This window comes from Henckelia pumila, chromosome 4 (genome assembly GCF_033568475.1).
Source record: "Henckelia pumila isolate YLH828 chromosome 4, ASM3356847v2, whole genome shotgun sequence".
Classification (NCBI taxonomy): Eukaryota; Viridiplantae; Streptophyta; class Magnoliopsida; order Lamiales; family Gesneriaceae; genus Henckelia; species Henckelia pumila.
The window spans coordinates 71692065-71703957 of record NC_133123.1 but is presented as its reverse complement, the minus strand read 5'-3'; the positions used below and the strand labels follow the sequence as shown (position 1 = coordinate 71703957).

The 11893-nt window shown below is 33.9% G+C and overlaps 1 protein-coding gene across 1 annotated transcript; it reads left to right on the top strand.

Moving 5' to 3' along the window:
* The first annotated feature begins 7442 nt into the window (after positions 1-7442).
* LOC140864092 (probable pectin methylesterase CGR3) lies at positions 7443-11696 on the top strand. Its single transcript, XM_073268012.1, has 7 exons — positions 7443-7568; positions 8231-8362; positions 8661-8700; positions 8984-9025; positions 9597-9971; positions 10392-10447; positions 11360-11696. Exons 2-7 carry the CDS (start codon positions 8243-8245, stop codon positions 11510-11512), a joined length of 786 nt encoding a protein of 261 aa, XP_073124113.1. The 5' UTR covers positions 7443-7568; positions 8231-8242; the 3' UTR covers positions 11513-11696.
* Positions 11697-11893: the final 197 nt, after the last annotated feature.

Here is an 11893-nt window from a genome sequence, read left to right as displayed (position 1 = left end):
TTAATAATTTAATATTTTTCGGCCTTACAATTCCTCCCCTCTAAGAAATTATTTCGTCCTCGAAATCGTAGTCAAACCAAATATCAAGTCTGAGAGACTAAATGATTATCTGAAGTTATTCTCACTTCAATAATCTAACTCTAATCTGTTCAGTTGTATTCTAAGTATTGAAAAGAATTCTCTCTGAGTTGTTTCTATTCTAAATCAAGAATCTGTCGAATATTCGACTTACCTCAGAATCTTTTCATTATTCCTCTTGTCTGATTCAAGTACACAGAAGGAATCTATCAATACTTCCTTACTTTAGATACGTGAAACAATTCAGATTCATTGTATCAAGCTGAAAAGAATAAATCTTTCACATCGTCAATTCCATCTGACATTTTATTCAATGAAGTTCAGTATTTGTGTCGACTTGTTTCTTTCTGAATATCATTCAATGTTCTGTATAGAACATATCAAGTCTACGCTATCATTCATTTAGTTGCTTCAATATCCGTATTCAACTTCATATTCTAAATTTGTAAAACAACTCTGTTCTTTCTCAATTCTGAATTGAATGATGTTTCAAAAATAACTCTTTCGCTTAACGAATCAGTTTCAGCTTCAAAATTATAACTATCATTCAATTATTTACTCTGACTCGTCTTCATTATTCTCGTTTCATACAGATTCCTATTTATCATCTTTGTGTTCCCAAATCAAATCTGATCGGATATCGACAAATCCTATCTGATCTGATGTCATATACTTCAGTAGTATCATTTCAACATAACGAAATCATATTTCTTTCCATCATATCAGCATAGCATTATTTCAAAATCGACTCAATAGATGTTACAGGAATTATAATCATCAAGTGGCAACACATCAAGTCCGGTAATACCGAATCAGGTATTAAAGTTCTGAGAATATTCTCAATATCTGGAAAATCGACTCAGATAATCCATCAATTGAAGAAGGTATAATGCAATCACATATAACCAACTCTCAGAACATCAGTCAATCAATCGATGCCACATTCTATCGAATAAATCTAAAGTCTTAATTCTGACAATAGATTTTAATCATCCCTGTAATTTCATCATATCTCTATCTTCAGACAATGTATTCTAAAAAAAATTTGATTAGTCTATTCGGACTATCTTTAAATTAGAGTATAATATACTGTCTTCACAGATGTCAAAGTATTCAGAGATGTTGAGAATCGGTATCATATCAGATAAAAAGTTCATTCTCAAAATTCGATTCATCTTCTCTGACTATTCTTCCAATTCAAGGATAATATATTGTACCTTTAACTCAAAAAGTATTTAAAGTCGTCGGATCATCTGTATTACAATTTAACAGTAAACCCAATGTTTCAACCTGAAACATTATTTCTTGGCTTACTGTTCATCTGACAACGAATCTAATCACAATTCAGTGACTTGATCATACAGACAGATCATCGTATACAGTAACCTCCATCATAACTACCTGTTTACCTCATCTATACTGTTTCATCACAGTGGTTTTCGCAAAATATTCTTTCACATTATAATCTCGTTTCAATGTTTGGAGTTTTCAAACTATCACTGAACTCATCTGGTCAACGATTTTCAACTTCATCGGAAACTCTCTGTACGTTTAATTTCAAAAACATACTAATTTTGTTATTTCTATTTGCTTTATCTTCTGATAAAACAATTATCGAATGAGTATTGAATTCATTGTTGTGCAATACTTCAAATTCGGATATCTCTGTTCGGAAATGTCAGAAAAAATCAAATAATCAATCATACTAGAATTCATTCAATCGGATCGGAGGCTTCAATTCATATCTCAATCTGGCATTCTTTACTGACTTCTCATCTCTTCAGTTTACTTTCCGTGTTGCTTTCATCTTCTGAACAGTTCTGCCTTACTTTCAATCGAAAAATCATTCTGATTGGTGATATATTCATCTGAATATTCAAACCAGAATACAAAGAAATCTGAATTCAATTCATCGGATGCCTATTTCATTCCTTATTCCTATCTCCAAAGACCGATAATTCATATCATCTAACCCAAAAATCATGGATCATATTCAAATTCTTCTATCAGTTACGAGCCACAATCTTAAAATACGCTAAAATATCATCAAAGGATCAATAATTCTCAAAATAAAAAGAAATAAATCAAGATTGAGAAAATCCCTCAATCAAGGTCATCCAAAATAAAATTTTCTGGATAACAAACTCTGCAAAGTGAAAACAATTCACTTGCATCACATAACTCAGAATGAGTAAATCACTCAGGCTCTATGAACGAAACAAGGAGAGCCACTCGAAATCAATTATTTCAAGAATTATATATCCAATTGATGTATTCGATTCAGCATAATCAAAGAAAAGACTCATCTGTAACTGATTTTCATATCATCATCATCTATCTTCTAAACCTCAAGATCAATATTCAGTTCATAATCTCATCAATTCGGTAATTCATAAATTCATCAATTCATCAATTCGCTATTGAATTTCAGTTCACAACTTAAACTAAAGTAAAAAAAAAAAAAAAATCCTTACTGGAACATATCTGTAATCTCTATGCATTGGCATACCTATCAATGCTAATTTAGATCTTGAACATATCTAGTGCATCGAATATACTGATTTCGGAATATTTCTATAATCAAACATCATATATCAAACCAAAATCACAGAATCTTAATTCGAGATTCTATATCATATCATCATATTCATATGCACATCATGTTCTTGTTGATCTAATTTTATCGCTTCTTATCATCATACTGATTGGTTAAATCACAAAATCCAGTGATTCAATAATCTGAAACTATCACTAATCAGTACTTGGGTAGTCTTATAATCTATCATGCAGAGCAACCGCATAGTTCCCATATGAACAATTTCATGTTCGGTTTCAGTTCATCGAAGCAATAGTTCTATTCTTCAGTTCAATTCACAAAATCCCTTTTCTGATACAGAGGTGATCATATAATAAGCTTCCAACTATTATGTATCTATTGCACCAATAATAAATAGGTAAAAACAACATACATATGTTACCTGTAAGTCTCATTCCCAGGTGCAATATTATTCTAATCCTCTGTATACTTCTGAACTTTATTCATTGAATAGATTTTAGCACATCTGTCTGAATTGTCCTTACACTGCTTGTTCGGATATCTTCCTCTACAATAAGTGTAATAAGTTCTAATATACTCTTGCCTGTCTACAATTTCATTCTCTTAACTCATCATTCAGCTTCAATTCTTTTAGACAGGACTATGTCTTATAAAAACACACAAAATTGCAGTCGTCGATATTTATTCAGACATAACCTTCGAATTCAAGCCATTAAATAATTCACTCAATCTTGAGCTTTTCATCATCTACAATTCAAAGAATTGTAATAGACTTGAAAATTCTAATAAGGTCTTCCCCAAATTCAAAATATTCAGCTTCTACAGAGTATATTTTTCTTTCTCATCATTTCTATCTGTTGTGGCAAAGAACTATAAACAAAATTCTGTTCTAGACACTTACCAACAATCAACATACCTCTGTCTTTTCATCATTTCTTTATCACAATCCACCAGCTGACTGCTAGGTTTCGAAGTTGGTATTCAATCAATCTGATCCGATATTTATCTGAATCTTTCAGATATTTGAACAACTGGACAAATTCTTCAAGCCAACCGTTACCTACAACATCATCTATTCATTTGCTAATATTATGTTCTTTTCAATCAGAGATACTTCATTCAGCTGAGCAATACCGTTCTGTTCTGTTCAGTCTGACCATACCATTCTGTTCAATCAAGGGTGCTTACATCACCCAGTAAAAATCGTATAACAAAACGGTAAAAAAAATTTCAAAAATTTACAAATCAGTAAATCAGGCAGTTGAATTTCAAATATAGATCATGCTCACATGCAATTTATCAAATCATCGTCTCATAAAATCGAGTAAGGCATAATCATGCTATACTATAAATGCATGTGACTCAATCTACCCCGCTCAGCTTCTATCTCAGTCCAAGAACTTACGCTCTGATACCACCTGTTGTGACGACCCGAGTTCTAATCTCTCATTAAACAAATTATTGTAATTAATAGACAAAGAATCAAAGTTTAAACAAAGTAAAAAAAAAATTTTTTTTTAAAAAAATGAGCACCTCGCTCGATCGGTGAAAAGCTACCGATCGAGCGAGCCCTGCAGCTCAATCTCTCGGGTGTGTTCTAGTTTTGGCCTCGCTCGATCCGTGACATTTCACCGATCGAGCGAGCCAAATATGATCAACTTTCTGTTTCCAAATCCAGAGCCTCGCTCGATCCGTGACATTGCACCGATCGAGCGAGCTCATTTCCAGGAAAATAACAGGAGAAACTTTTGCTGTCAAGAATGAGTTCCTTCATGCATTTACATCTAGCTTCAGTTCACACATGATCTAATCAATATCAACAACTAACATGCATTCCAACATGCTATACAATTGATGGAACTAGATCATAACAAAGCCTTACAATCATAATAATAAAGGCTCACAAACATGCAAGAAGCATTGTTATACAATAGAGATTAAGCTACATCATGTTGTCTTAAGGATTTACAACATCATTTCCAATCCTATATACATCAGCAAGACAACAACTTGATAACCAACAAGTCTTGGTACAAGTAGCTATAACATACTCATGTTTTTGGACTCAACTCTAACATTGACAGCTCACACAAACATCTAAACTCGGATCATCACGCTATTCTCTCATCCCTTGTTCTTCAAGATCTCCTTTGCCCTGTTCCACTCCCGCCTATTGCCATGACACATACAACATAATAATAGCCGGATAACTCCGGTGAGAAATATATTTTCCAGTAAAAGCAACTAAACATGCATATAAACATATATCAAGATCATGATATAAAGAAAAGCAATGCATGTTTAAAAACAAGGTTCATCTCTTATCTCGTCGGTTGGGATCCCGAGAAGAAGATATCATAGCTAACCACCGACTCTCCCAATCGAGGTGGGGCTACTTATCTTACTTCTCTAGACTTTGAAGCCACTACATATGCATTTCAGATGCTAGGCTACGTCAACCACCCAGGCCATACATATATAATCCCTCAAATCGTCTATTCGAACGTTTCCGTTCATTTCAAAATCAAAGAATAAGTCTTTCAAGATGAATGCAATATATATCATCACAAGAGCATTCATTAACATCTAATACTCATTCAATAAATCATAGAAGATCATAGAAAAGCAATTAAGCAAATAAGTATGTGATTTAGGGAACTCGATACAAACCATCTCGAGTTATAATCCCATTCAAGTAGTAGTCCACTTTTACCTTCGTATTTCGTCTGTTTTGAATTCTTCAAATCTGAATTGCGATCTCAAAACATTCACATCAATCTTTGTTCAATTCATTCCTTTCAAAATCGAGTCAAAATCATCAACACATCTTCAATCAAATTCATTTCAAACCACAAGCGAACTTCCTCGGTTCACCATCCGACCTCTTGAGTTGATTGAGCTCGTAGCACGTCTGAAATGTAAAGATTACCATCTAACAAAATCATTATACAATCCCAAGATCATTGGCTCAATCGTAGACTATCAGTATGGTTTCAAAACATAATCGAGCATCGTAGCGATTGACAATCGGGAATCGTTACGATATTGAATTCATTTCTAATGTCAACTTCATTCATACGGCTTTTCATATCCGTTAATTATCATGAAATTCTTCATACCAACAGCTATAATCATCAACATATCAAAGAACATCTCATCTCGATAATCAGCTATCAAACTAGTCTCAAAACACGAATCGACGGCGTAGCGATTAAAAATCGGTAACCGACAAAATATCGAAACCATTTTCAACTTCAATTATGGCTTCTAATCAACATATCAGCAACATAACATCATATTCGCAGCATATCAGAAGTATAAATTCGAGATACATGCTGTAAAAACTCATTGGAATTCATACGATATCAAATAACCGATTCGACATCGATACGAAACTACATAACCTATTGAAAACTAATATTCATGCTCAACATCTGATCTGTCCAATATAATGATTTAAAAATCTATCAGAAACCTCACAATACTTACATCAAATCGAAGTCCTCGTCGCAAGGATTCCAGAACATCTTTCGGAATCGAAATCGGACGATCAGATCAAAAGCTACGGGGTTTTGAAAATTGGAAAGAAAAAAAAAATCGAAGGTCTCGGCTTTCTCAACTCTCAATTCTGAATTCATTTTAACATATGCACGTGTACATGCTGAGAAATCTGATTAAATCGGATAGATATTGAATAAATTGCAAGTTAGTCCCTCAAGTCTTCAGTAATTGCAATTCAGTCCTTGGCCTTCTTTTTAATTTAATTTCAATCCTAAATAATTTAAGAATATTAGAATTTAAATCGAAACTCTAAATATTCCCAAATTAAATATTCTCGGATTAAAATTAAATAAATTCGGATTAATCAAATAATCCCGGCCTTTTGCATTCGAGCCCTTCAACTTCGATATTTGCAAATCAGTCCTTGATCGAGTTGTATTGTCAAAATTAATCTTCTTTAATTCACGAAACATGGAATTTAATCTTAAATTCCATAAATATTCAAATCGAATATTTATTCTCTTAATTTAAGAATTCTCGGAATTTAATTCTCAAAATCCGTAAATTCTCAAATTAAATATTTTTGGCTCGAAAATTAAATCTATCATTTTCATAACTTCTCAAATCAATATTAGCCCATAATATGAAATTTAATTCTCAAATCCCATAATTAATAATTTAATATTTTTGGGTCTTACAAAAACCGCCTAAACCGACCGACTCAAAACCCCATGACACTAGTGTGACAAGAAACAAATTTAACATGATAATTTCATTAAATCAATTTAGGTTCTAAATTATCCATCATTTTAATTATTATAATTATAATTATAATTATAATATAATTCCATTATTTCCTCGTCCGAGTTTTTTTATGGTGTCCAACACTACATGCCCACTTCATGCCCATCATGTACAATAAATGAGTTGACCGGTACAATAGATGAGTTGACTTGTACATGGTGGGCATAAAATGGGCATGTAGTGTTGAATATCATAAAAGAACTCTTCATCGTCCATGTCAAGTAGTTCGTCAAATACAAAATTTCGATTCGATGTCCAATTGTAACAATATATTCCCCGACTCGAAAAATAAATCGGTTATTTCATTACATATTTACAAGTTTTAGTAATTTGAATTGCACATGTACGTATAGCCAAAAATGGAAGGGAAAACCTTATTGTCAAATATCACGTGGCTTCTGCCGACGTAATTAAAATCAAATTAAATTTCCCACTAATTGAGTTGCATTATTATTAGAGATGTTAGATGGTACTTAACTTTAATTTAATCCAAACATATTAAGTCAAAGAAAATTATAGAAAATCAATATCAGCGAAATAAATTGTAGCTCTTTTTTCTCTGTCCTCTCCCCTCCCTTGAGATCAAACGAGCAGATCCAGATCCCACATCCACTTCTCGCCATTCCAGGTAGCATCTCTGGTACAATTCTTGGTTCTTAGATTTTATGGTCCCCTTCTTTGTTGAGAAGATGCGACGTTGTTCCGTTCCTGAAGTTGTGGGTTCTTTTTTTAAAAAAAATTTGTCTTTTCAAGATTAAGTGAAATAAGAGATGTGAGCTGTGAATTTGATTCGTCATTGGTTTGCAATTTGATTTTGTTTCTGCTGCGTGTTTGATTTCCCAGAATCCCGTATTCGTTAAGTGCAATCAGCTGTTTTCTTGTTTTTGGTTGCTTGACGGTTAGGAATGGATATGAATATTGGAAATTTATTGCGGTGGCAAAACGTGTCATGGATTGTATTACATTTTTGGCCTGCTTTGGCTGCATTGAATGCTTCTTCTGTGTTGGCACTGGATATTTCTTACTATTAGTTTATCAGAAATTCATTTTGCTTGAGATGGTTAGAGTGTTTGTGTTGTGTCTAGTGCGTTTAAGAATATTTTAGTCGAGGAATTTTGGGTACTGAGATCAGATGTCTCGGTTCTCCAGTTTACGGATCTTTATACTATAGATTTAGCTGAATGAGCATTATATGGTAAATACTATTTTTAAAAAAAAATTGTTTTACCATAATATTTCTTGTTTAATCGGGCTGACATTTATATATTTGTGCCAAATTTTGTTTTGCAGGATATTAAAACAATGTCTAGAAGACCCAATACTTCTCGTCGATTTGCAGATAATGGGGGCCTTCCTTTAGTGGGTTCATTGCACCCCAAATCTCGCCCATCTCCCATATTATCTATTGGCCTTCTTGTTGTGGTAAATATTGGTTTTTCCGTTAACTATTTCTCACTAGTTCACTTCCCAGAAATATGTACACACTCTTGGCATTCACAAGCATGCCTACGTTCCTTTATTGCGATAAATATACGCTGTGGTACAATTTTTAACATTAGCATTTCATATGGATCGTAGAATATATGGTTGATGGATGCCACTGATTAAATTTTAAGTTCTTTATGAATTCTGATGATGGCCCAGCCGTCAGGTTCTATCTGGTTGATTTTCTTTGTTGCAAGATAACTGATGAGCTAACTACTTTTTTTGTCATTTTCAGGGAGCGTTATTGGTTGTTGGATATGTGTATCATGATTCAGGTCTGTTGTTGATCCTTTGGTTTTTGCACCCACCCAACACATATCCTAGCAAGATTCATCAAATAACATCGAACTTTAATTTGTCATGATTTCCTTTTTAGCTGAATTTTTATGTAATTGTTTTTCCCCTAAATTTTGATGTGATGAAAGTCCTGGCAGAACGGGAACTTAGCATCTATCCTTAGTACCTTCATTTGTTCTGATAAATTATTTCCATTGAAAATGTTTGATCATGAAGTTCGTTGTTATAGTGAGATCTAAGTCTTAAATCGTTTTATGACAGGTGGCAGGAGTGGTGACATAGCTGCTTTTGATAGAGTTGATGGTAATTGCACGTGATCTAAAATAACTGACTCTATCTTGTCAAGAGCCTCTAATGCAAATCATTATCGGCATGTTTAAGATGCAAAGATGCACACTTTGGTATTAGCTAGAAATGAAGGCGCTCTACCAGATACTATTCTTTCCATATTTAACATATCAAAGAAAGACATGACGGTGACAAATAAGTGTACTTGGTACCAATATTCCTTGTTAGTGAATCAGAACCAGGCAATGCAGGTGTACTTATACGATGTTTTGTTGCATGTACCTGCAACCACTGCAGCTGCAACTTTTTTCCATTTAGGAAATCTCAATTTGTTTTGAGCTATGGACGTGTTACTTAACTTGTTTTTACTTGGATCACGATATTTTCTTTGGTTGACATCTGTAGGTAAATTCTGCAATTTATAATTGATTTTATAGTGTTTAATTCCTATTGTTGATGAAAATATAAACTACCTGCTTGGCATGGCTTCCTCATCTGTTTATGTATTTCTATTCTGCTTGTGGTTTCTCTTAGAATTTCTGGAGATAAGCTGCATTTTTTCAGTAACTCGGGCATGTATATGCAGGGGGTGTTTCATGTTCATCAGAAACTCTGAGATTAATCCCCATTCTTAAGAAAGCATATGGCGACAGCATGAAGAAAGTGTTGCATGTAGGCCCTGAAACCTGTTCCATAGTCTCACAACTATTAAAAGAAGAAGATACTGAAGCGTGGGGTGTGGAACCTTACGAGCTAGATGATGCTGATGCAAACTGCAGGGGTCTTGTGCACAAAGGTGTTGTTCGTGTGGCTGATATCAAGTTCCCTCTTCCCTATAGGCCAAAGTCGTTTTCTCTTGTCATAGTGTCAGATGCACTGGATTACTTGTCACCCAAATACCTTAACAAGACAGTTCCAGAACTAGCTAGGGTATCTGCAGACGGTTTAGTTATATTATCTGGTAATTCTCCATGACTAATTACTAATTACTAATAACATTGTTCATAAGGAATATATTTAAAATTTGAGACTGGGCTGAGTGCATCGCTTGGTTTCTTAAGTTTGTCTTTATTTAAAAATCCTTTTACAATGTTCTTTATTCTAACATGGAACCAACAATTCAGCACACTCTTGCTATATCTGAGAGCTGATTAGATACTTGAAAATGGGGATAACGATTAATGACCCTATAAGTTCCTGTATGGGGTGAAACCTAAGCCCTAGAATTTTTATTTTAATTTTAAGGAGGTGAAATAACATTTTTATCTCATCTATAGCATACAATAATTACAAACATTGGGAAAGTGTAACAGCGAGGGGTCCTGATCATAGCATTATTATGGTGACGAGTGCTTTTATCTAAAATTCTTTTTGCTCGCAGGGTACCCAGGTCTTCAAAAAGCTCAAGTGGCTGAGCTGTCCAAGTTTGGTCGCCCTGTAAGTGCCGCTTTTTTCCTTCAACCTGGTTTCCTGCACATTTTATTATCTTGCTTGAATGGCCATAAATAGACAAAGTTTAATAAAATATCTGAGAATTCATAGTATCAGCATGAATTTTTGAAGCTTTTAACTGTTCAAATTCCTGGTTGATGTACCATTGGCCTCTTCACCAGATATTCCCATTCGCCTAATGTTTTCTTTTTCATTATATATAGAATTTATTAACTTAAATGATTAATACAACAAATAGTTTTTAACTATAGTTTTTTCTGACATATCCGATGAAACCCAAGGATTATGAGATTCAATTATTTGTGAAATTGTAAGCTCCAAAGTCCAAACTGTTGAGGCATCGATATTTCATCTTTGGTGGATGGACCATTTCTCATAAACATGTAATTCTCTAGTGCAAGAATGTTTGAATTGATGGCTAACTGTTAGGAGGAGAGCTACAGCCGAGAGTCCAAATTTAATTCGGGCCAAGAAAAAAGGCCAATATTGTGTTAGTCACGTCATATGGGGACAGGAGAGGGAAGTAAAAACAGAGGGGAGTGACAGAGTGAGGTAAGACATAATTTATTAGAGTGAATGATAACTCGAGGGGGTTATTTCTTCTCAAGAAAAAAGGCCAATATTGTGTTAGTCACGTCATATGGGGACAAGAGAGGGAAGTAAAAATGCAGGGGATTGACAGAGTGAGGTAAGAAATAATTCGTTAGGGTGAGTGATAAGTCGAGAGAGGGGCAAGGGAAGGGAGTTATTTCTTCTCCTTGTTTGATTGGAATGGACTGTAACTTGCGGTAGATTACCTTTCTTTCAGATTAGAAGAACTATACAACATACCATATTTTGTGTTTCATTTCTATACCTCAATTCTTGCAACTTAACATGCCTATATTCATGATATAGGCAAAATTGCGAAGCTCGTCTTGGTGGATTAGATTTTTCATTCAAACAAGCTTGGAAGAGAATGATGCATATGTGAAGAAGTTTGAGCAGGCTGCGGCCAAGAAATCGTATAAGTCCGCTTGCCAGATTTTCCACCTCAAACCATTGCATTGATTATTTTGATCATGTAGGTTGTATTCTTTATGATCATAGGTGCTAAATAAATAGCATCTTTAGTTCTTATAGTATTATTTTTTACAAACTGTAATTGTGGAAAGTGTGTCGCCTTGTTTTCTTTTATATATCTGAGTATAAGACAACAATATTATTGTATCTTGAAAATTTTGTTTGTCTGGTTTCTTGTGTACAAATTTATCTTTGCAGAGATGGGGAATTTCTAGTCTAAGATCTCCCGGTAATGCAAAACCAATAACGATTTAAATTACGGGAATAAAAATAACAGCACATTCTGGGAAACATTTTCAAAAATATTCGATTTTAACGGTAACATTTTACAAATTATTTAGTTGTGAAATGGTATTTATACACCTGTAT